Source organism: Micromys minutus, assembly GCF_963924665.1.
Source record: "Micromys minutus genome assembly, chromosome: 2".
Taxonomy (NCBI): Eukaryota; Metazoa; Chordata; class Mammalia; order Rodentia; family Muridae; genus Micromys; species Micromys minutus.
This window is the reverse complement of record NC_137971.1, coordinates 103,642,446-103,668,473: the sequence shown is the minus strand read 5'-3', so window position 1 is coordinate 103,668,473 and position 26,028 is coordinate 103,642,446. Positions and strand designations below refer to the sequence as shown.

Genomic DNA, 26,028 nt, shown 5'->3' with positions numbered 1-26,028 from the left:
TGGATAAAATTAGTTTAGTTAGGATACAGTGTACACAGAGTTGGAGAACAACTAAGATTTGTGTTGGTATTTCTTTGTGTTTAGCATTGACTGTAGTAACATACTTACAAAAACCTATAAAAATCTATTTAATAATCTTGTTCTAGTTTATAAAAGTGGTAAATGCCTTTAATCTAAGCACCCAGGAGGCAGAGGCAGTCAGAATTTTAGGAGTTCAAGGCCAGCCTAGTGTAGAGTTCCAGGCCAGTGACAGCTGTGCAGTGAGACCCTTACCCTTTAAAAAAGAAAGAATACATCGACATTTATTTATTTAACTTACTTATCTTGCCGTGCTGAGGTTTGAACCCAGAGCCTCAGTGCATTCTAGGCAAGCATTCCTACTTCCATGATCCATCCCTAGCCTTAACTTTTTTCTTTTTGGTAAGAGTACATTTACTTTCAGATGATAATAAAGAACCTTGAGTAGAAGTCTGGAGAATTTTCTTACTTAGCTCACAGAAAACTTTTAGAGACTGGAGAATAGAAGAGTTCTTGACAAATACAATTTCTATAAATATGTAAAGGTCTACTTAGAAATAGCAGCTTCAGGAGGGAACTCACCTTGTGAAGTGTTGTGAAGCCTTCTCTCTGCATGCCCTTAGACAATGCATTACTCTGCTTGCTTATTTATTTCCTAAATTTCCTTTTTCTCTGCCATTCCGTGATGCTTGATTTGTGCTCCTTTAGCTTTTTTTGTTCTCAGCTTTGGCAACTACCACCATAGCCTTTGAAACTAGTCAGACCATTTGTGTACTTAGCTCTTGCTTTATTTCCAGTTTTATAATAATAATTTGTTTTATTATCAGTGTTCAGTCCCATGTACTGATATATTATTACTCAAAAAACAGAGCCAATGTGTATAGTATGCTACTGTTGGCATTCTTTTAAGTGATTTTGTTTTAGGAAAAAGAAATGGCTAACAAAATGAAATTTCTTGCACCTTTATTGAAAATGTGCAACTAACAAAAAAAATATATGAAATAGCTTCCAGTCAGCCTCTTCAAATATATGCCATGTTTGCTTTTTGAGTTTTTACTTCAGGTTTGTCAAAGGATCTCTTTATTTGTGCATTAGGTTGGATGTCAGTGAAGGATAGGGCTTCCCATTCCCAACTGTCTAGTTGGCACACACTTGACCAGCTATGAGTAGCAACTGCAATAATGTTGCTCCCCGTGCCTCTACTGGGGGTATTTTATTTTTATTTTTGTACTCACAGCATCTATTCCTGAAAGTAGGGACTCTTCTGTATCTCTTGAACTGAGAATATTAATGCCTGTTGTATAAAAGTACTTTTTGTAAATATTTAATGTGTTTTATGTTGTGTTTTGTTTTTGATAAAGATCTTCATGTGGACGAGGCTAACATTGAACCTTTCCTGCCTTTGCCTTTTGAGTGTTGGGATTACAGGAGTTCTCCACCGTAACTGTTTTTAATATGCCGCTGATGAGGGCAGTGGGTTTAGTGTACCGGGCTAGTGAGCCATTCAGTGAATAGTTTTTAAGTGTTAGTTTGCTCTTGAATAAAATTAATGTTTTGATGTTGAAAACATTTAATGTGGTATATTGATTTTAATTGGTTAACTTGTCAGTTCAGAGAGTTTATACTAGAATTAGGTTTTTTATTAGGAAAGGGTAAAGGGTGATAGAAGCAGTGCTTGTAGCTGTTTATAGACCAGATGATATACAGTGAGTAATTTTCTTATATTTTTGGCTTTATCATAAGAGAACAACTGAAAGTGTTATCAGTGTCACTAACCAATTACTCTGCACTGTCTGTACAAAATTTAACATAAAATAGTTAAAGAATGAATTATAGATTCTTGCCATAAGCCTATATGCTTGATTTTAACATAACTATAGGAATATAAGATTTGTTACTATTAAGAATTTCTAGTTACTTGTTGGGAGGACTGCTACGTGTGTGTGTGTGTGTGTGTGTGTGTGTGTGTGAGAGAGAGAGAGAGAGAGAGAGAGAGAGAGAGAGAGAGAGAGAGAGAGATAATTTTTTTTATTAATACTAGAATTCTACAGTAGATGAAGGCTGCATTTAAAAAGTTTGGACTGAAATCTCTTGTGATAACCGCTAGTAGAGGAGAAAAGGAGTTTGTGTTTACTTGAGTGAGACTGTCCTGCTCCCTCTGGTGTTAAAAAATGAACTGGATAGCTAGTTTTTAGTTGATTTGGTATTCTCCTTCCCTTTGGTTTTTGTTTGTTTTTGGTCCTAGACAACTTATTGGTATAATTTATATTATTTATTTTTAATCATGTTCAGTTGGTAGTTGTACTTGGAACCTTTGCCTTTAAAATTTTTCTTGCTTCCAGTTTGTTTTCAGATTACATCTTTGGAAAGGAAGGGGAGGAATTTGGTAGCATTTCTGTGAGGTTAGTAGAATAGGAAACTGATTTCAAATTGTAGTTGCTAATGTTATTTCAGGTGAGCTGCCTAGGGGAATTTGGGCTTTGCTTTATAAGGCAGTGAGTACACTGGAGGATCCTGTTTTGTTTCTTGAGATAAAGTTTCAGGTAGTTCTGATTTGCTCATTTGAGATTTGAGACACAGTCTTACAATAAAGCCTGTGCTGGTCTGGAACTCACTGTGTAACACACAGGTGCAGGTTTGTGTTCCACGCCTGGCCAGAACAAAGAAAAAGAAGAAACTAAATGGCTGAGATAGCTGAAGACAATGATCGAGTGAATTTAGAATTTGATTCTAGATTCTTTACTCATATGTTGTGTCACATCTCTGTTACATAGTATAGCCATGTGCCGTGGAGGTAAACATGTGCTTGAAAGAGCTCGGGAACCTGTAGCAGAACTTGAAGGATGGAGAAAGTCTGTCCTCATTATTATTGAAGCAGAAAATGAGTAGCACTTAGGACAGACTATAAAGGAAGTAAGGCTCACTAGTGAGACTCCAAAGGCTGCTAACAGGGCCAGATGAACTTTAAAGGATGATGTCATAGGGAGGTCTAAAAATAGACACCTCTTTTGCCAATTATAGTCATTCTAAAAGGTGGTGTCAGACAACAGCAGTGAAGGATTAAGTTTAATGAAGGCTCAACTAGAAAAGTAGTATTTCTAGTAGTGGGGTATTAGTTGAATGAACACATAAGATTTATTTGAGGATCCTTTGACAAAATTACACTGGAAGTTAAATATTGACATTGTAAGATAACAGAAAGGTGGTTAAGGTTTTTTAAAAGTGGCTAGCTCTCTGTACAACTTAAGGTTTACATTATTATGATAAGCTGACAAAACCTATAAATTTAACAGACTTCTCAAATGACATCCATAGATTAAGTTTAGTTTTTGAAACTATGATGTAACATCTGTTTGGTTACAGATACTTAAAGAAGCAGCTGCTTTTAGTCTTGAGGACTTTATTATTAGCATCACTGCAGTTGTCACTGTGGTTGGTACATATGCAAGCCAAATAAAAGTCCAGCAAGACATTAAGTATGATGTATTCTTATCTTCCCTCCTCTCCCTCCTTCCCTCTACTCCTCCCCCTGCCCCTCTTCTTCCCTCCCCTCGTGTATCCCTGGCTGGCACATGCACTCTGTAGACCACTGGCTATTCAGCTTGCCTGCTTTTGCCTCCCAGGTGCTAGAATTAAAGACGCGTCCCTGTTCCCTGCACTTATTTTCAGATTTTTTTCAGTAGCAGAAGTATGTTTATGAAGATGCCTAATATTGAGCAATACTTGAGGCTACAAGCCCATTATTACCAGTCAGTGGGTAAAATGCTACTGTCTTCCAAATTTCAATAGAAAAAGTCATCTAATACTGCTTTAAAACCATAGTAAGTCCTCTAATTTCTTACTCTAGTATATTGGGTTGATGGTTTTTGCACAGTGAATCAAATAGCATCATTTTCAGTGACCAGATTCTGTTTGCATATATTATGAAATAGTGTGGTGTCCTTCCTTCCACACAAGCTATTTTTGAAGGGTAATGTTTAAAGATCTCATGTAGCCCAAGCTAGCTTTGAACTTGTTTTGTAACTAAAGCTGGCTTCCAACTTTTTAGTCCTTCTGCCTCCACTTTCAGAGTGCTGGGATTATAGGTGTGCACCATTGTCTAGTTGATGTGGTGCTAGAGTTTGAAGCCAGGGCTTTGTGCATAATAGGACAGCACTCAACTGAGCTTATCCTCAATCCAGCAAATCTTTTTTGATAGTCAAAATTTGTATATTTTAGCAGGTACTTTTTCCCCTTTGGTTCATGTTACTTGAGGGTAATTATCATGGTATTTCTAAGTTTAAAAAATTTATCAGCTTAATTTAGGCAGCTTTTAAGACAAAGCATGTAATATTTTTGTAATGCCTTTTTAGAAAGTTAAGGCCAGCCTAGTCTACATAGTGAGTTCTAGGATAGTTAGGGCTTCATAGAAAAACTCTGTCTAAACCATCCCCACCCTCACTACCCCCACCTACAAAAGAAAAGAAAGGAAATGAAAATTGTTTTAATGTTGAGTAGGTGGATATGGGTCTTAGAATCAGAAGAAGGATTAATGTGGTTATGTGTATAAGGATGTGGATTTTACACTAATGTTTAATATCCTCTTGTAGAAATTTAAAAGACTAAAGTTTTAACTCATTAGGAAAAATACTTAAGCTTTATTTTACAGTGATTTATTAGCAGTGTGTTAAAATTGCTCATGCTTTCTTGTGAAGCTGACTTTCATAGGCATGGCCCACTAGTACTTGCTGAGATAGCTTTGTCTCCTTTTTATCTAGGACTCTCTTCATTTCTGTCCTGTGAGAATAGAAACCTCCTCCAGACTGTATAACTAGCAAATACGGCCAGCAGCCTTCTCCCCACTAACCCATAGACTCCTGACCATCTTCTCCTGTCCATGGACAGACTAGACTTAAGAAATTGTTTGGTTAGTTATTTCATACAGTGGATATGTGTAGAACAAATGGGATTTCTGTTTCTTCTGAGGTTTGCAAAGCTTCTGGAAGGTAGAACACAAAGATTTTCCTTTTCCTAGCTGGACTGGGGACTTGAGGGTAGTGCATGGACTGGTGTTAACAGTGATCTGGGCACAGGAAGCCTCGGAATCCATGTCATCATGTCAGCACATGTACCAGATACGGTGTTGACGCGGTGTAAGACGGGGTGGGTTTCAGAGATGGAGACGGATTTAACGGGGAAGAGTGCCTCTGACTTACCAATAGTTCCTTGTGCGTTTCACTGTACATTTCAGGCTGGTTTGGAACCTGCAATAACCCTACCTCTTCCCACCAAGTGCTTGTATTACAAGCTTGTAGCATGTTTTTGGTTTGTGTTTTTTTTTTTTTTTTAAGGTATAAAAGTGTTTGAACATAAATGTAAAAAATTTTTTAGTATTTCTAACTCCCAAGGTTGTTCTGAGAAGAAATGTATCATTCATCTGGGACTTTGTTGAAGTTAGAGTGTGGTTTTCCAAGAGTACTGGGACATGAAGTGAAATCTGCTAGTGGGTAGGGATGAGAGGACATGGTGGCTAGAAGGGGAGAAGCATGTCTGTGCGTTATAGGAAGGCCAGGGGAAACCCACAGTGCAGCACTCCAGACGGAAAACTCCAAAGACCCAGAGTTGGTGGTGACCAGCAACTCTAGCTACTTGTGACCTTTCACTAGGTCAGGTGATTACTAGGGTGACATAGTTCTCATCCAAATTGGTCACCTATGAGAAGGCAGCATGGGGATAGGTAGAAACCAGGACACTTGGTTATTCACACTTTAGAACATGCTTTTCTCTTAATTGACCCAATTTCAACAAACATCTTAAGGTGCTTTTTAAATTTTTACAGTAATCTGCTCTGCAGAGATCCTCAAACTTAGCTTCCTTATTATTCTTGGTGGGATTTGGAGAATTATTTTAATTTATTTTTTCTATATGCTATCCTGGACTACCGGCTTACAGCTTTAGTGGAGGTAAGGATAGTACTCATAATGTATGTTTAAATGGATATCTTTATTATATATATTTTGAGAATTTTGTATAATGTATTTGGATCATATTACTCTCCCCAACTTTCCCTTCAACTCCTCCCAAATTCATTCCTACCTCTCTACCCACCCTCAACTTCATGTCTTCTCTTTTCTCTGAAATAACTGAATGAATCCAGTTTGTGCTACCCATAAACTTCTGGAGGCTGGTCATCACACCAGGGCCAATAATATATTGCCAATAGACTTCAGATTGGCTAGGAAGTTGGTCTTTGTAAATTCTTGTCTTTATATGGGACTGCTTTTGAGAATCCTGAGAATTAGTATCTCTGTCATCAGATAGAGTAATTTGGTGAGATTTTAGAATATAATAAACTTTGTAATTTGGCATATAATATTTGAATTTTATACTGCTGATACTTAAAATGTTTTTTTTCCTGTAGGAGAGATTGTAATTCTGACACTTCAAATCTTCAAAGAAGAGAGGAAAACACCTTTTGCTTTATCGTGGATTTATCATTATCCTCTGATCTTATGTTAATGCTTTCATGTTGGCTTCTTATTCCATTTAAATAAATATTTTTAAATTCGTACATTAGGTGATGGGTTTTTATTCTATTAACATTTTCATCTTGCATTTTCTGATAAATTGAAAACTAGTATAGAAATCTTTTGAGGCATTACGTGCCATAAATAAGGTTTTTGTGTATTTCTTGTTTATAATCTGTGTCAGGGTATGTAGGTTTGGAAATCAATATCCTAGAGGACATATAAAATAGAGCCTAATCTAAAAGTTATGGGAAATTTAGCCATGAGCCTGAATTCTTCTTGCCAGTGTCTGTTGTTTCTCTGGTCCGTCTGCCACCTAGTGGTAGGAATGAAGAGTCCAACAGAACACAGCAGAAGCTCAACGAACTATGTCAGGATAGTCACTAGATACTGGAAATTTTGAAGGTATATGTTTTTTCTATATAGCGTTTCATAACAAACTTTTGCTTTTGTTGTAAGATTTTTTTTTAATTTATGATAGATTAGTGGGTGGAAAGACCAACAAAAAAATGGATAATTTTAAGAGACAGCAAGTTAAGTTGATTTGAAGAAATTGTTTTCAATTTCAATTTTAAAAGGAAAGACAATTACAGAATGGCTTTCCATTAACTTAAATAATTTTTCTTGCACTTTTATATTGAAATATGTACAATTCTATAGATTAGGCAGTGCCCAGCTGTGATTAGCCAGCTCTTAGTGTTTAATAAATATATCAGGGTGGTTTTGTTCACCTTTCTCTGAATAAACATATCTTTGAGTATTCCTGTTTGAGTATTGCTGTTGTGCTTTTTTTTCTGCTCTAAGTGAAAGGAAGATCAGTTCTTTCTCAGCTAGATACACATCTTTTTTGGAACCACTTCTTGTGTCCTAGTGTTGAGATACAGGTTTTGCAATTAAGGTGTTTGATGCTATGTCACCTGAGTAACTCTAGGAATTAGGAGTAATGTTAACATTACAAAATGATTGGGAAGTTGTTAACACAGTCCTTTCAAATTGTATCTACACCAGACCTTAAACTACTCAGAATGTTGCTATTTTCTGTACACATCTTCTGTGCTGGAGATTGAACCCAGCAGCGAGCAGCCACTCTCACTACACTGCAGCCCTCATACATTAAGTTTTCTTTGGCGTACTCTGATGCTGACAACACAGTGTGGAAGACAGTGCTGCTCTGGGGAGGTCAGTTGTAGAGGAGAAACTCACACAGGCTCCACTAATTTTAGTGAAATGAAGTGCTACAGTTGTGACGCAGGGAAAATATGTCCCCCTCCCTGCTTCTGGGTTCTGTCTGAGCCCCATACTATAGATACACTGACCACAATGCAAGACTTTAAAGTTTTCCAGACCCTCAGAGAGAAATTATATTCTTCACTTTGTAGACATAGCCATTTTCTACACACACACACACACACACACACACACACACACACACACACACGATAAATGTAATTGAAAATTTCTGGGGCACAAACCATCCTTTCTTCTAACATTGAGATTTTTATTTCTTTAATCCTCATGTATGGCCTCAATCTCTTCAAGGTAACTAATTTTATTGCCTTAAAAAAAGTTTCTATGATTTTTATTACTTGTGGTCGTTTAGTGTAGTATATTTATATTTACTACTCCTGTCTTTAAAGGTATTTTTCTTAAATGGTTTTCTTTAATATATTCTAAAAGCTGAAACTTGCATTGATGGAGGTCTTTTTAGTTAATACTTTCTTTTTAAAAAGATCTTTGCTTAAAATAACAAAAGTGCAGCAGATAACAGAATTTGCAAAGATTTCACAGCAGTTTTTCTTTTAAAAAGTTTTTTTGGGGAAAAGGTTATTTTTATATAGCAACAACAATTAGTTAAAAGGGTTGAGAAACTTAATTAGCAGGATAGGTATAATGACTTTTTATGCAGTTCTAGAATTACCTCTTAATGTTGCATTTCCTGTTCATTTTGAGAACACGGTGACAGAAATAGCATTCCAACTTTGTGCTAACCTATGGTGTTCTGCCTATAAATAGGATTGGGTTTTTTTTCCTAAGACAGAACTACCTTAGTTTAACTGTAGTGTTTAGAGATTTCTTAGGTCTTCCATTGAGAAAACTGAATTAAGTTCAAAATACTGACCTAGTAGTGGAATAGTTCACTTCAGATTCTGTACCGTTAGTTAGTTTCACACTGGGTCTTTTATGACACTCTGGCTGTGACTTGCTCTAGACCAGACTGGCCTCTGCCTTCTCTGCCTGTAACACACTAGACTAAATTCCAAGCTCTTGAACAATGGAACTAATAATGCTACCTTTGTCTCACGGGCTGTTTCCTATCAAGCTTGCTCTTTTGGCAATTGGACTTAAGTTTCAAAGAGTCTTGTCTGAGTGGTACAGCATTGCTGTGTATGTGTGACTGAGGGCTGCTTGCCATGGTCCCAGAATAATCATGCAGGTACTGGCATAGCTCTTTGTATGTCAGCCTTGACACCTTGTGCCAACACTGTAGAGGTCAGTTCTCTTGTGTCTCTGTATCTGGGCAAATACAGTGTGAGCCAGCAAATACACAACTAAAGTGCACGCTCTCATTTTAGTAGACATATGGCCTGTTTCTTCTTGTGGCTTTTGCTTAACGGCAGGTAACTATTTCTCCCTAGCCAGCTTTTATTTGTCATGTTTTAATAGTCTCTTATTATAAGACTGTATTACCTTTTAATCAACTAGTTTTGAATTATTAGGCATGTCCACTTGTAGTGTGAATTAGGATCCTTAGCTTCCTGGTAATTTTTTTTTAACCTGAGTCATCTGGTTATTTGTCTTTTTAATACTTCAGATATTCCTTTTCCATCTCAAGTTATCTCAGTCTCTACCCTGTACTGGGCATTGTATATTCTATCTTTTTAAAAAGCCATTACCCTGTTACTACCCCAAAGTCTGTTTGGTAGATTGTTGAGTTGCTTTCCAAAGGTGCAAATATGACTCTATAATGTTTTTATTTTCGGGACAGGTGCTCTCCTTGGTCTTATATAGCTCAGGCTAACCTCAGGAAATGAAGCTCTGGTTCTGTTTACCTTAGTAGTTGGATTACAAGTGTGTGCCGTTGTGTCAAACTTAACAAATATACATTTGAATTCTAATGTAAGTTTATGAAAATACAGCATTATGTTCTTGTATGTGGTTCTAAACTTTAAAACATAATGCTTTAGCAATTACATACTTTGTGATCTCTTACGAAGAGAGTAAGAAATAGTGCTATTAGGACATTCTCAAACATTGACACTCAAGACTAGGGTAGATGCCCCTTGGCATGTGTAGTTTGCTTTGGTGTAAATCTAGTTGCAACTACCATACTTACAATATTTTTGCTATGTGATAAAATGTTCTGCTAATTTGTGTCAGAATTTCAGAAACAAAGTCTTTTTTTATCCAAAAGTTACTATTGATAAGCAGATTTGAGATAAGTGCTATTTAATTGACCATGTGATTTCCCTCCTAGCAACAAACAGAAACCTCAAGTAACAAAGATGTCATCTTTCAAACAGCTCTTCTAAAAGAGATATTTGCCTAATGATTATTTGGTGTCACTCTTAGAGTGTATGTGTTTAGTGAAGCTCATGTGTGTTAGAAAAATCTTGTTTGCCAGAAGTTGTTTTGATACTGTCTACTGAGTGGCTATTTTACATGGGAACTCTAGACCTTTGCCTTTCAGCTTTGGATGCCACTGATTGACTAGTACTACTTAGCTGCCATACGTTCTGTATGAGTTCTAAATGTCTTTGCTTAAGTTTCTGAAGTTGTTGAAGTTGGTGTAGGTGTAGGGGTTTATTGAGGCTGGTGTCTTGGATTCTGAATATGGTTATAAGATAAACCATTTGGTAGCTGTTCAAAATTTTTTGCACATTGTAAAATAATTCCTCTGAATATAAATTGTTGTATTTATCTTATTTTTCTTACTATGTTGTTAAGTATTTATAATTTAGGACTTGCTTTAAACTGAACATGATATAAGCCTGGTACTTAGGATGCTGAAATTAGATCATGAGTTTAAGGTTCACCTGAGTGTAAGGTTTCCCTGTCTTTTAAGTACGTGGGCATCATTTTTATTGTTTTTGGATGTCCTTATCCTTTACAATGATTTAGTTCTAGGCATGAGTCTGTCACGTAGTAGTGAGTTCCTGTGACCTTAGCTTTCAGAAAGAGCCATGTGTATATAAATAGTACTAATATCTGGTTTCTCAGATTCTAATTCTAGTTACTTAGTTGTTGAGGGGATATATTAATAATAAAAACAAGAACATTTTGTTTGGTGGTTGTAACTTTCTGTAAGGACAGTGATGCTCACTGTTGTAAACTTTCTTCATGGCATTAAACATTAAAAGTCTCATTATTTAGTATGGGTTTTGGGAATTGCTTTTAAGTATTGATGAAGGACTTTAGTGTTTATATTCTCAAGGTAAGCAATTTTTAAGAATTTTGGCATGAATTTTAATTTTGACATGAATTCAGCCTGATTATCTAGTAAGTTCCACACTAGCCAGGGACACATACGTACACACAGCAAACTCACTGTATCCTGGATTCAGAGTGGGACAAGCGATAGACACTGAAATTCTTGTAAATAAAAGTTTTGTTTAGAAGTTTGCTTTTGATTAGTTACATGTGGCTAAAAGCATTTCCCTTCAGCAATGCATTTAAAGTTATATTACGGTAGTAATTTCACACAGTAAAGATTACCTGCATGAGGAGAATGACTGGCTGAATTAAGGAATTGTGGGGAAGTACACACAGCAGTGTTCAGACAGTTCCTTACCCTAGTAATGTTTGTATAACGGCAGTTTGGCATTTGGTTTGGTCTAGTACATAGTCCTACCGTGAATTCTTACTTCCTTTTTCTTGTTGTATGTGAAATATTACCTAACACCAAGGGTAACCTCTTGGTGTTACCCGTCTTTCCACTCGACTGTTTCTAACCTAACCAGAGTTCATAAGAGTTTAGCTGTCATTTAATTTGAGATTATTATAGCTAGGAGACACCATTTTGGATGGATGGATTTATCCGCCCTCTTTCCTCCCTTTCTCTGCTTTTTTATTTTTGGGGATAGGGTCTCACTAGCTCAGACTGGTCTTAACTTCCCTATGTAGCCAACCTAGACCTTGTGGTAGTCTCCTGCCTGTACTAGTGCCCAGCTGGTTGCTTTAAGTGTACCTATGCTCCCAACATGTGCCTGTATTTCCCAGTACTTGGGGGACACACAGAAAGTTGGCATGTGGCCCAGGGAAACCCAGGGCCAAATAGCTTCATGTGTCTTCAAAAAGGAATGTGAAAAAATACATACCAAAATGAATGTATTTATTTAAGAAGCATTAATGACCATTGTGTGTGTGGCATTGTCTCAGGTGGGGGGGGGGGGGACAAAAACAGCTGTCTACATGAAAACTAAGTTTAGAGACAGACGTTAAGATAAGTAGTAACAAGTGAACAGTAGCATAGTTACAAAGGCACCCTAAAGATTTGTGAATACAAATGATATTCAAAGAAGTTTATCTGATAAATGTGACATTTCTGCAAGGATCTATAGGAAGAAGGTGAGAAAGCAGGTATCTAGGAGAAAGAGCATCCATCCAGGTAGAAGGAACAGCAGTGCCAACCAAAAATCTGAGGCAAAACAGTGTTTGGCATTTGCGAAGCATTGCAAAGAAAGACATTGGGGTAACTAAAATATGTGCAGGGTGAAAGCAGATCATAAGGGAGCATACTATAAATGTAAGTCGTGTATATGCACATACATTCTCAGTATAATGTAGTATACGTGTACATGTAACTCAGTGTATATGTGTATATCGTATAGAAATATATTCTTACTGAAAAACTAGGCTTTTTGCTTAACTTTTGCTATTTATCTCTGATGAATAAAGAAGTGGAACACCTTTCAAGGTGATTAATAGATCAAAATGATTTGGAAGTCAATTCAGTGTAGAAGAAAGTTCTTTAGTATAGAATTATTATGTAGCAGTTTCAGTGACTTTGTAGAGTAAGTACTTTAGTTTGTAGAAGGGAAATCTTCATTTAAAAAAGTAATGTTTTGAATAATGAACTAGAATGGAAAGATTCAGGTATGAAATAGCAAACTATACCACACAACATTAGAAAACTGTTCTGTTGGAGGGTAAGATGCAAAAAGAAAGATAGCAAAAGTACAGTACCTTGTCCCGGGCTGTAAGACATTATTTAGGTTAGATAGTGATAGTGTTGCTTTGTCAAACATTCTTCTGTGCCAGTTAATTGGTCTTATGGGTAGGTGAGACCCCAAATCAGCTACTACCAAAAATAACTGATCTGATCAGTATTTCTTACTCTTGACAGTCTTGTTTTCTTAGGAGTCTCATAGTATAGCCTTGACTGGCCTTCACTGTACCACGTGAAGGTTGTCTTGCCCCATTGCTTGGGTTACAGCACGTCTTGCCATGCCTGGTTCAGGGTGTTTTGGAGATTTAGGAGGTGTGATGAGAATAGGATGTATTTCTGTACTAACATGCAAAGAGAAGTAGGAGCACCTTTTTGGCAGTTTGATGGTAGGTTCAGCTTTGGAAATCGATTCCAAAGAGGTTGGGGAAATGGCTCAGTTGGTAAAGTAATTGCTGTATTAGATGAGGACTTGAATTTGGGTCCCCAGCATTCATGTAAACAACCAGGTATGGGGCCAGCACCTTTTTATCCCAACCCTGGGGAGATACAGAGGCAGGAAGATCTCAGGGTCTTGCTAGCCAGGCTGTCTAGCTAAAACAGTTCAGTGAGAGACCCTGTCTCAAAAAACAGGGAGAGCAATAGATAAGTTTCACCTGGGATTGATCTCTGGCCTATGTATATTACCACGTGTATGCACATTGTACAACTGTGCTCATAGCCACATGAACATATAACACCAAACCAAAAAAAAAACGATATTTTTAGGCAGTAGTATATACTTGAGTAATTTTCTCAAGATGTATTCTGGAAGGTTAAGAGGAAAAATACAAAGCTAAATAGGAGGAAGGGAGACTAAGAATTTAGCTGCTTAAAATTAAGAATCAAGTCAGACCAAGAGGATCATGATTCAGAGCCAGCCTGGCCATATAAGGAGACCTACTTTTTAAACGAAAAGATCAACAGCTACACCCTCATCAGGTTGCACTTGTAGTAAAGCTGCAGTAGGCATCCAGTGCGGTAGAGCCTGGGTATAACGTGCTGTGAAGGTTCAGAGATGCCAGATTGGACGCCTTCCTTTTTTAGCAATATCAACCCAAGTTGAATGTGCTATTTTGTTACAGTTGTTATTCTGCTTGCTGTTCTATGGACTTTTGGTGACATTGTTTGGTGCTTTATTCTCTTCAAGCAGTGTTGGCTTGGGTAGCTACTTGTCTAAATCCAGTTGTTAGCAAATGTTCCAGTTGAATCTACTGAAGCCAGTATTTTAAGGTTTATCAAGTATATAACTGACTATTCTTAGTTACATTGTCATTTCTTGTAAGGAGTGAAGGCCAAGTTAGGTTGCCTGAATTAGTATTTAGTCATTTTCAATTAAACAGTGAAAGTGAATAAATTACTAATTTTATCACAATCATAATAACTGACATTTGTATATCATATTTGGTGTACATGTTAAAAGTAAGAGAGGTCATGTCTGGGTCTATCTATTCTCTATATTGGATCATAGTTTGGATTTTCTATATTGAATTTACCACTAAAAAATTTAAAGCAAATTGTAAATAAAATTCTGAAGTCCATTAATTTTATTTTTTCCAATTTGGTTAATCAAACCGTTGTGTGCTAGACTATTTGACTATTTTTTTTAATAATGCCTTTGAGTTTGAAATAAATCAGATTGGAACTTAGACCAGGCGTGGTAGCACATCCTTAATCTTAGCACGAATTCAGGTGAGTTCTCTGTGAGTTGGAGGCTAATCTGGTCACATAATGGATTCCAGGACAGCCTCAAAAACAAAGGAAGGGAGGAAGAAAAAGAAAGGAAAGAAAGAAATTGATAAAAACCCTGCCCCAAAGTAAATAAGTAAATAAAAATGGAATTTAGATATACCTTTAGCAGTATTAGTAAATTTTAATCTGGTAATTAAATCCGATTTCAGTTTTGTTGTCAGAATTAACTAGTGGATAAGACTCATTATCTGGGTTAGCCAGTAGAATTGGGGGAGTGGGAGTGAGCCATAGTTTACAGAAACAAACTAAGATTTTTCCCTGTCACAGACAAGTCGCTGCTTCTTTCCTGTTAGTACAGACACTCCTACAAGTGGCCTGCGTACTTCCTGCTCTGGCTTCTATTCTGTGTGTGATTTCTTATGAAAGGGTTCTCTCTCTCTCTCTCTCTCTCTCTCTCTGTATGTGTGTGTGTCCGTCTCCCACACACCCTATATAGGTCCTTCGTATAGATCTTTGGTCATCAGTCTTGGTAATAAGTATCTGCTGAGCCGTCTTGCCAGCCTACCTGGAAGAGTTTTAAAAGTTTGTCTAAACTATTATTCTACTAAGATTTTTTAATAGTTGTTACTGTGCAAATCTGGCATTAGCAGTAAATTAAAACTGGAGAATAAGCTAATCTTTCTTTTAAATTACAGACTTAATTCAGTGTACAAATGAGATGAATGTGAACATCCCACAGTTGGCAGACAGTTTGTTTGAAAGAACTACTAACAGTAGTTGGGTGGTGGTGTTCAAATCACTCATTACAACTCATCATTTGATGGTGTATGGAAATGAGGTAAGAGAAACTTTTTAAGAAGTTTCATTATTGTGTGGGATGTGGTGGTTGGGTTTCAGGGTCAAACTCAAGTTACCAGGCTTGCAGGCTAAGCACCTTTACTTACAGAGACATCTTTCCAGCCCAGGAAAAACTTTGACAAGTATATTGGTGTGATTACTGGTTATTTAACTTGCTTCTCTTCTTAAAATTTTGATGCTAACTCCAGCTAAATGTATATAAAAGGGCAAGCTCAGCAGGTGAGAAGACTTGCTGCCAAGCTTGAGGATCTAAGTTTGGTCTTTGAACCTGCATGGAGCAAGAGTGGAGCTGACTGACCGCCAGTGTGTGCCATGGTGTGCCATGCAAAAACAGCAGATAGAATACTTTGGAAGTACAGCTAGGACCCGATTTTATTATGTAGTAAAGATACAATGATTGTAGTTAAGTGCTTAATTCATTTAATTATCTTGACTATCGTAGCTGATCATTAAGTTCTAATAAATGTCTACTAGTGAAAACTATTATGTTTTTATGTGAGGATGAGAGATTGCAATATATTTACTGAAATAAGTTAACCATCACTTTCCTCCTATTCTCAAATTAAGTTTGTAAGATGGCAGCACCACAGTTTACTGTGATTTTTTTTGTTTTCCAGCGTTTCATTCAGTATTTGGCTTCAAGAAACACATTGTTTAACTTAAGCAATTTTTTGGATAAAAGTGGATTGCAAGGTAAAGACAATTTATTATTTGTTTTAGAAAATCAGGAGTAACCCCATATAATGATTCAACTATATTAACAGATTGATGCTTCAAACCACAGTTCAGTGAGTCTTTTAATTTGAAGTTCAGATCGATTTCATACCTAGCACCCAGTCTCTGAGAGACAGTACAGGGTAGTTATTTGCAAATATGGACTCTGGAGCTCCACTGCTTAGACTTGAGTTTACTCTTCACCACTTTGACCTATATGGACTTAATCAAGTTCACCTTCCCTTTGTGTTACTGTCAGTGAGATTAGGTATGATGATAGCCCCTGCTCCGTCATCGGCGTGTGGCTTCATAGTTAGTAACTAACCCTACTGTGCTCAGAGAAATGCCTGACACATAGGAAACACTAAACAAATACTTACCTTAATTTTTATTGCTGCTTTTTTATTTTGTTTTATTGTAAGAAATATAGTTGACTTATACATTGTAGGGACAAAGTTGAGTCTGTTGGTCTCCACATACATACAGTGGTTAGAAATCTCTCTCTTATGTATTTTAAAAACATATTCTATCTGGGTGATGGTGGTATATTTCATTAATCCCAGCAGTTGGGAGGCAGAGGCAGGCAGATCTCTGAGTTTGAGGACAGCCAGGGCTACACCAAGAAACTCACTATTAGGATTTTACTTTATTTTATGTGCATTGCTGTTCTGCATGCATGTATATATGTATGTATGTATGTATGTATGTATGCATGCATGTGTGTATGTATGTATGTATGCATGCATGCATGTGTGGGATCTTGGAGTTATGGACAGTTGCGATTGGCCATGTGGGTGTGAGGATTTGAACCTGGGTCCTTTGGAAGAGCAGTCAGTGCTTTTAATCCATGAGCCATCTCTCCAGCCCCTAAAGTTTTTTTTTATAGTAGGATTAAATAATAGTTAACATTTATTCATTGAGGCTTTTGCAAAGTACTGTGTCTTGTTAGGTGCAGTCTGATATCTGGTATAAAAATGGTAAGTAAACTAGTCAATTTCAGTAGGATGGACCTGCTTTATACCAGTAACTATCAGCAATACCTGAAAAGAATATTGGAGCATGAAAGGTTAAAAGAGTATTTTCAAATAAATTGATTGAGGCTTGAAGAGCAAGAGGTATTTTCCCCTCTCAAGATAAAATAAGAAAAACTAGATTAGTGGGGAACAGCATGAACCCAAATCCCAGGAGTGTGTGTGTACTTTATAAAGTATATTAATGGGTATGACACTGGGTGGTGGGTATAGTCTAATTTCTCTTTTCCCCCTTATCTCTTTTGTTCTGATTTTTAGTAGGTAGCTGGTAAACATTTGCAAATTGAGAAATATTAATACCAAATCTAGTTGTGTTTATGTGTGTGAGTATGTATGTGTGTTAATATTGACTTTTCTAAAGTATAAGATCAAGTCAAATCTGCTTGATGAAGCCAAGTTAAAAGAAACCTATTTATTTTTCAGTGGGGAACAAAAGTTTTATAGACCTTTGACCCAGACAGTAGCTAAAATACAAGGTTTCTGGTGTCTTAAAAAGTAGTACTGATGGGATTTGCTGCTGCTGATTATGATTAAACAGTATTAAGAGTAATTTACATTACCTTACAAGGTTTTATTGAAAATATTTAAAAAGTGTTTTGGTTATACCTTCAACATACATATTACTGTCTTTTATTGAACAATGCTTTTCATATTTTTTCAAGGTTGGCTTATATGAGATACACTTTTTCTAAATATTATACAGCTACAGGTTTACAAGTGTAAAAATAAAAACTTCATTTGATTTGAAGGATGGAATTATGGTTCTGTTTATGCTTGAGTTCTGAGATGTGCCTACCCCTAACCCCATTCCCATCCGCAACAAAACAAAACAACCAAAACCAGTTTCTCTATGTAGTCCTGGCTGTCCTGGAATTCACTTTATAGACCAGGGTGACCTTGAAACTCTGCCTATCTATACTTCCCAAGTGCTGAGATTAAAGGTGTGCACCACCACCTCCTAGTGAGTTCTAGTAGTGAAGGGAACATATTTTTATAACTCCTGACAAGTATAGGCATGTGCATCAGAAGCGAAATAGACTTATTTTTAGACTCAGGGCTAAAATTGTAAGGGAAAAGATTTCAATGTATATGATATACCCGACTTTAAAATTTCTGAAGAATTTAGTGTAAAACTTGTTAGTTATTTAATTTGTATCAATGAATGTAGTTGAGATATCATATTTTTGCTGTTAAATAATAGTTGTTTTTGTAGGTTACCTTTGAATTTTAATCATTTATGAGAGCTTTCTTTTGCAGGATATGATATGTCTACATTTATTAGACGATATAGTAGATACTTAAATGAAAAGGCAGTTTCATACAGACAAGTTGCATTCGATTTCACAAAAGTGAAGAGAGGGTGAGTTATGTTTTCATTTTTAATTCAAATATCAAATAGTGTAAAACAGCAATTATTACATTGTATTACATTGAATTACAGAACTTTACAGAATAATGTTTTATAAACCTTTTTTGAAGAAATGCCATATACTTTCTGTAGTAGAATTTTTAAAAGTTAATTTGTCTTTGTAACAGCTTTACTGTTATAATTCTCATGATTAAAATTCATTCTTTTAAAATGTATAAGTAAGTAATTTTTATTATGTTTACAAATTTATGTGGCCTAGCCCTCCTTTGTACTTTTATTCCCTCAGTTTTCCCTGAGCTCCAGTACCTGTCCTGTGCCCACCCGGTTTGTTATGCTCATCTCCTGGTTACTTTGAAATTCCACGAATTAATTTTGGTAGAAAGCAGCCAAGATTTTTGATTTGTTTGTTTGGTTACAGACAGGATCTTGAGTGTCCCTGGCTGACTTTGAATTTTCAAGGTCTGTCTGTTTCTGCCTTCTGAGGCCTAGCCTGGCTTTCTAATGAACATAGGATCTGCTTGTTCATTCCTTTCCTTTGTAGCCAGTTGTGGTAGCATATGCCTCTAATTCAAGGATTGAGGAAAGTCACGGCAAGCACGAGCTCTTTATTATCTCTTCTTTTTTTCCTCCTCCCCCTCTTCCCAGTTCTTTATTAGTTCTTTTTCTGTCTTCCCTCCCTTGCTCCCTCTCTCCCTTCTGAAGAAAAGGTTCTACCATAGTACAGATATTGAATGAGATGTATGGATGAGAAATGTATGTATGAGAAAGGTATGGATGCAACAGACACTTAAATTGCATTGTGTGGCAGTTTTGATGGTCTTAAATAGACCAAAAGTGCCACCAATATGCATCATGGCTTTCCCATTATTGCTACCTGTCATCAGCTCTTGATTGGAGGCTTGCAGTGGTGCTGAAGAGTACCCAGTGAGGTCATGACAGCCCATCTCGATGTAGTTTAAGTGGTGAGGCTGTGGTATCTGTTAAGTGATCCACCTGTGTTGCTCCCTGTGCTCCACTCCTCATAGCAGAATCTAGGCACAGCCTGACCGTAACCAAAGGGTACTTGTGGGAAAGCATAGGTTCATTTTAGAGCACTTATTTCAGGAGCATAGGACTGAGTACTGCAGGCCCTGCCATTGGGAACATGGAGCTGTGAGCCATATGGAGGTAGATAGCTTTGGGCGTGACTAATTCTCAGGTCAGGGCCCATAGTTTCCACATCTGTTTCAAAAATTATTTCTCATGTGTGCATTGTGGGGTGGGAATTGTGTATGCCTCAGCACATATGTGGAGATCAGACCACTTTAAGGAACTGGGTCTCTTTTTCTACCCTGGGAACTGAAATTAGGTGGCCTTTCCTAGCCCAGACATGCGTGTAAACAGTGAGTTTAATTTTATTGCATTCTGAGTACTGATCATCTTAGTACAAGAACTAATCACACAAATAATGTGACCAGTACTTTAACATCCACTAGTGTCCAGTACTTTAAGATCCACTAGTGTCATATAGACAGCTTTTTTCTGTAGGCTGAATTATAATAGCTCAGGAAAGAGCCAAAGGAATAGTGAGTGTGTGCCATCTTGCAGACATTCCTGGTGACATTTCTGGTGAATACCTTTCTAGTAAACTGCCCTGCAACTTCCACATCTTAGAGATCTAAACACTTGCTGTGTGCTTCAACTTGTTCTTGAAATTATAAACTATTTATTGAAGTCATTTTTGAGACAGGCCTTTTCTGGGTAGCCTTGGCTGTCTCGAAACTCACTCTGTCAACCAGGCTGGCCTCAGACCCTGAGATCTGCCTGCCTCTGCCCAGTGAGCCACCATCTGGCTTTCAGTGGAAATCTTAAAAATGTAGGCATATACAAGATGTTTAAAAGATGAAATCAAGTTTAAACTTTCTTTTAAATCATGGAGAACTGATGGTTTTACCACACTAACTTCTACAGATTTCATATTACATATGTAGGCACTCTGTAGAAGATTGCAGTAGAGAGGTTCCTATCAGGAGTCTTACTTTCTGTACCCTGTTAAATAAACTGTTTTCTGTGTGGACTATTCCTGAAACATTTTGAGAATTAATGAGCTAAGTATGGGATGGTAGGCTGCCTCACAGAAGTAGAGGGAGGTTTGAAGATGCTTTGGAGTTCTCTAGAAAAGACTAAAGACTTGTGGAAATCTTTACTACCTATGTGAAGTTGATAATCGTGGATTTATGTGTCTGCCCCCTTGCGTAGTATATGCAAGCAGAAGGGTTTATTGTGCATACTAAGCTAACATTGTCTCAGTGACTGCATCCCTTGTGTATGTTTTTTAATTTGTCCTCATATATGTATGTGAGTGAGTTATTTTTTTCACCGAGGATTGTGAGTTTGCTAAGGGACTGACTGGAAGGGAGAAAGTGCAAGAAAATGTTAACAGTAGTGAAGTTTTGACCCTTTCATTCGGGAGCTAAGAGGCTGCTCACTTTAAAAGAGACTTTGAGATAAAGAAGTTGAGTTGTTCATTTAGATGTTGAGTTAAACAAAGTAGACTGAGACATCTGTGATGGAGAAATTTCCAGAAAGTAAAAAATAACATCAGCAAGAAGGGGTTCAATGAGAAATGATGGTTTCTGGGAAGAGAGTATGATAACTATGAAAATAAGGACAGGTTGCAAAGAGGAATTGTGTCCTCTCAGATTCCAGCAACTCTTGTCAACCAGTGTGTTTGTTACTTGAGAGAAAACAATGGCAAGCATTTGATGGGCACACAAGTTAAAAGCTTATCAAAATGGCTGAGGAAGAACAGTATTTGTTTAATTAAACTCTGTGGTGTCCCCACAAGACTGTGTGGTTACTTTAGAAACGTGTTGCCAGTGTTCTTAGTATGGATTAGATTGGAGTGACTTGATAAAAATTATATTTTGTAAAACTGATTTTCTTTCTAATTTTCTATTAAAGTCTTTGATATTTGACGCAAATATTGCACTACCCTTTCCTACTATTGGGGATTGTGTTTAGGACCTGTTGCATATTAGGCAAGCACTCTACTGCTGAGTTACGATGCCAGAACATTTTTATCACATGATTTTATTATTTTATTATTATTGTTGTGTGAGCACCATCATGCATGTGCTATAGTGTGCGAGGAGTTCAAGGGATGGCTTTTAAGAGTTGGTCCTTTTCTTGTACCCTAAGTTCTAGGGCTAGAACTTGGGTCCTTGATCTTTTGAAAAGGGCTTTTATCTCTGGCTATCCATTGCCAGACTTTTAAGGTTTTTATTTTGCAGCAGACTACCCTGGACCTTGTGCTCCCCCTGCCCCAGTCTGTTTGCTAGGTGGGATTAGAGACTTGGCTATGAATAAATTAACTGAAGTCATCTCCTATGGTACTTAGCTACTTACCGATTTCTGGCAAATAGTTTCTTTTGCTTTGGAGGTATAGATTGGCCATTTATGTACAGGAACGATCATGACTCATGACATTAGTTCTTGTGATAACTACATAATCTACCGTCCTTTATAACAAAAATTTTTACTTCCGCTTAAAATAATATTTTACGTGTTTTGCCCACATGCATGTTAATGTACCCTTTTTGTATGCCCATAGAAACCAGAAGAGGGCTTTGGGTCTCCTAGATCTATATTACTTAGGTTATAAGCTGTCACGTGGGTATTAGGAATAAAACCTGGGCCCCCCGGAAGACCATCCTGTGTACCTAACTGCTGAGCCATCTCTCCATGGCTCATACCCCTCCTTTTTGGTAGCATCAGGGTCCCAGCTGTTCCTTTAACTTTCCTCCTATATAATACCTACTTGAGATTAGAGTTCAATAACCACTGAAGAATATGTGATGTTTCTGTCACAGTCTTGTTATTTATGTAGAGAACCAAGTGGAGGATTTAATAATTAATTGTTTTTAATTTATTTTTTTTAATAGAGCTGATGGAGTTATGAGAACAATGAACACAGAGAAACTGTTAAAAACTGTACCAATTATCCAAAATCAGATGGATGCACTTCTTGATTTCAATGTAAGTCCATGTGTTTTGGAATTCAAAGTTTCTGAAGTAGATGGTCACACTGGTCAGCTCTAGCCTCACGTTTGCATCATTTTGTCCACTCTGTACTCTGCTCTCGGCTAACAGGACGGATTTTCCCTAGTGCCGACGCTTTAGGTTCCATGACCAAGGCAAGTGATGGCTAAAGTGCTTGATGGAAACTCTTCACAGGAGATTCAGATTTTTAAAACTTAAGGCTTTCTTTGGTGCGCAGCTTTTTTGATGTTTCATTTTTGCTTGGTAGGATGCAAAGTGTGACAAGTGTTTAGAAATAAAAGGAAGTTCAAATCTCATTTCTGATGGATTGCTATGTATTGTACAGTGACATTGCATCTCCTAGAATTTTTAAGTGATATTATTTGGGCAGTGAGTGTTGACTAAGTGTACAGCAGACCACTCCTGTGTTTCATAGACTAGAAAATGTCATACCATAATGACTAGTGACTTGAGAAACTTTTCATTTTTCCATTTTTAGATAGTTGAAAAGGTTTTTGTTTGTGTTATGTGAAAGTTTTAAGAAATTAAAATTTCAGTGTCCACAGTAGCGCTAGTGGCATATATCCAGGTTCTTGATTGGTTTGCACACTGCTGTGCCTGTTTTTGTGTTACGGTAGTAGTATTGGGCTAACTACAGAAGAGAACATAATTCCCACAGTCTAAAAGTTTTCCCTTTCATGAGAAAGAAGAGCATTTGTTTGAGGACTGCGGCTCTGGAAGACAGAAAGCTGGTGTATTGGAGAGTATTATTTTGACAATGTAGATGTGTTGAAGGTTTTTAACTTAATACATGTTTTGGTCTTTATAAAATTATTTACTTGTTTCAGTGTCTGTATTATACTTCAATATATAGAATTTACTGGATCTTACTCATAAATGTTTAGCTTTTTTAACCAGAAACCCTGTGTATATGTGTACGGGTATGTGCTCTTATAACACTGTAGTAAAGTTATAATTAAGAGACTTGAGACGTTTAACTGGAAAGTTAAAAGGTAAATGACATTTTTTGAGTTATAATTGTAAACTAAAACGAATGTTTAAAAGTTGTTTTTGCTATTTGTTCGCTTCTGAATTTTCTTACTTAGAGTTTAGTGTGTTTGCATGTAATTCTGATGGTGAGAAATCAGGAAACTCATGGATTGGAAAACTAACATGTAATGAATATCATAGGGAAAATAAGCCCCTTTTCCTAATAAGCTGACATGTTTGAATTTATTGAATTTTAGAGAAGAATTGTTTTGTAAGTTCCATTTAAAATATGAAACGAGCTAATCTTACTTTACATTTTCCCTTAGGTTAATAGTAATGAGCTTACAAATGGGGTAATAAATGCTGCCTTCATGCTCCTGTTCAAAGATGCCATTCGACTATTTGCAGCATACAATGAAGGAATTATTAATTTATTGGGTAAGTACTACAATGTCTTTGATAACTTTATTTCATGTCATGTGGATTAGTGATGTGGACAGTAGTTGCTTAAGCTGCTGTGCAGTCTATTGTGACTTTCTTATTTTGAGGAAGATTTTTATACCTATACAAACACAAACACCCACTTTCGAATACACATGTTTATATATGCATGTATACATCCACACAAATGAATACATTCTCATTTTTATAACCAGAATATTTTACCTAGTTTTACTTTATTTTTTGTTATAGTAGTAATTTTAGATGGTTTCATCAATTTTTAGAAATACTTAAAATCTGCAAGATTACATGGGAAAAGTCTTATTTTCTTTGTCTGAGAAAAAGTATATTTTCTCAGTATGTCTTCTACAGTAAACCTTATAAAAATAGTATGTGTATATATTTTTTTCCCTCCAAAATTTGAGGCACATTTATGTGTGGGTTTCTTGAATGTTGAGATTATGCTTTATCACTATGCTGTTTCCTTAGTCCCAAAACTTAATTTTGAAGTCAGGAATTATTTTTAAGCCAGCCAATATTGGGGGGACAGGTACTTTTTGCCTTAGAGGAGTTTTAGGAATTTGTGATGATGCTTTCTTATATACCAAGATGTATTTGAAATTGATTTTTGTAGAAAATTTTCTTTTAAAGATTTTAGTTATTTGATTTTTATTTTCACTAATGGGTTTGTTTGTGTGGATCTCATGTGTCCACCGTGTGTATGTTGAGGTATTTGTGGAGCTTGGTGGATGGATGTCCTGGAGCTGGAGTTTCAGGAGGTTGTGAGCTGCTTGACATGGGTGCTGGGAACCAAACTGGTCCTCTGGAAGAGCAGCAGCTCTGAACCTCTGGGCTGCTTCTTTAGCTGCTCTCCACCTCCCTTTTTAACTGAGGTTTTAATGGAGTAGAAAAGGAATAACAAAAGGTGCCAAGGCATTATCAGATGCCAAGCATATTTACTCTAGTATGCCCCTCCCCTTAGACAGCTTGTTGTTTAAGTGTGGTTTTCATGTGACTGGGGTGACACAGATACGTGGAGGGCACCTCATAGCTGAGCAAAACAGACTGTGGAAGTGGAAGCTTGTGACCTCATGGTCGGTAAGTGTGATGCTCTGTGCTTCTGTGTAAGACTTAAGGGAGCTTTTGAAGTGACATTGGATAAAGTTGCAATCTTAAAATGTTAATACTGGTGTATTAATAAAATATTTGCAAACAGATTTTTTCTGTTTTAAGCTAAGTATTGTGTGTGTTTACATGCAACTATATATTTGGAGGAGTGTGAGCAAAGCAGTATTGTGAATAAAATAGTAATGTAAATACCTTCCAGCAGTTTTTCTATTTTTAATGTACTAGGACTCAGTTCTAACTTGCTCTAAGTATCCAAACTAATAGCACTAATTTTTGTTGTAGGGTAAGTCCTTTGGGAGAATTGTGATCTTTCTAGAGATACTGCCTAATCTTTTTTCCCCCCTCAGGAAACTTTTACTTTTTTTGTTTGTTTTTTGTTTTTGTTTTTTTAATGTAAATAAAAATATTTTTATACTTTTTTGGGCAGAAAAATATTTTGATATGAAAAAGAACCAGTGCAAAGAAGGTCTTGACATCTATAAGAAGTTTTTGACTAGGATGACAAGAATCTCAGAGTTTTTGAAAGTTGCAGAGGTAAGCGATCTTCAGAGGTTATAGACTTTTTTTGTGTATAGATTTTGAAGAAATCATTATCCAAATGAAAGAAATAATTTCAAAATGAGAATATATATCAGTAATATTAATATGTACTATTGAGTTTTGTCTATTGGTATTAACATGACACACACATGCTTCATATTTAACTTTTGAAATGGTGAATATTTACATTGCATCTGTCTCTATAAAATAAGACTGGTACTCTGCTGGTAGTGATACCTGTGTTTAGAATGAGACATTCATTCTTGAAGGATTGCTCTGTTGGTGGTGGTGGGAATTGTTCAGTGTCAACCTAAGTTCTTCCTCCAGACAGGCCTGCAACTGGAGCTGCACAGTTTAGAGTTCATAGTTCAATTCATAATACATACTTGAATTTTACATACTTATTATAAAAAGGTTATGTGATGATCTAATTTTTCAGATCTCTTAAAGATAATTTTTATGAAGTTGACACAGAAGACAGTTATGTTTACAGGTATCCTTTATGTTGGCAGAGACAGC

The 26,028-nt window shown here is 36.6% G+C and overlaps 1 protein-coding gene across 9 annotated transcripts in view; it reads left to right on the top strand.

The window, feature by feature from the left end:
• Positions 1–26,028, top strand: part of PICALM (phosphatidylinositol binding clathrin assembly protein) — a 68,722-nt gene that overhangs the window by 11,152 nt on the left and 31,542 nt on the right. For all 9 annotated transcript variants that reach the window (XM_080911262.1, XM_080911264.1, XM_080911263.1 and 6 more), the window contains exons 2-7: positions 15,114–15,256; positions 15,894–15,969; positions 18,279–18,381; positions 22,314–22,407; positions 23,727–23,838; positions 25,397–25,503. In XM_080911262.1, coding sequence (XP_080767388.1) covers positions 15,114–15,256; positions 15,894–15,969; positions 18,279–18,381; positions 22,314–22,407; positions 23,727–23,838; positions 25,397–25,503 — 635 coding nt within the window. The remainder of the gene's footprint in view (positions 1–15,113; positions 15,257–15,893; positions 15,970–18,278; positions 18,382–22,313; positions 22,408–23,726; positions 23,839–25,396; positions 25,504–26,028) is intronic.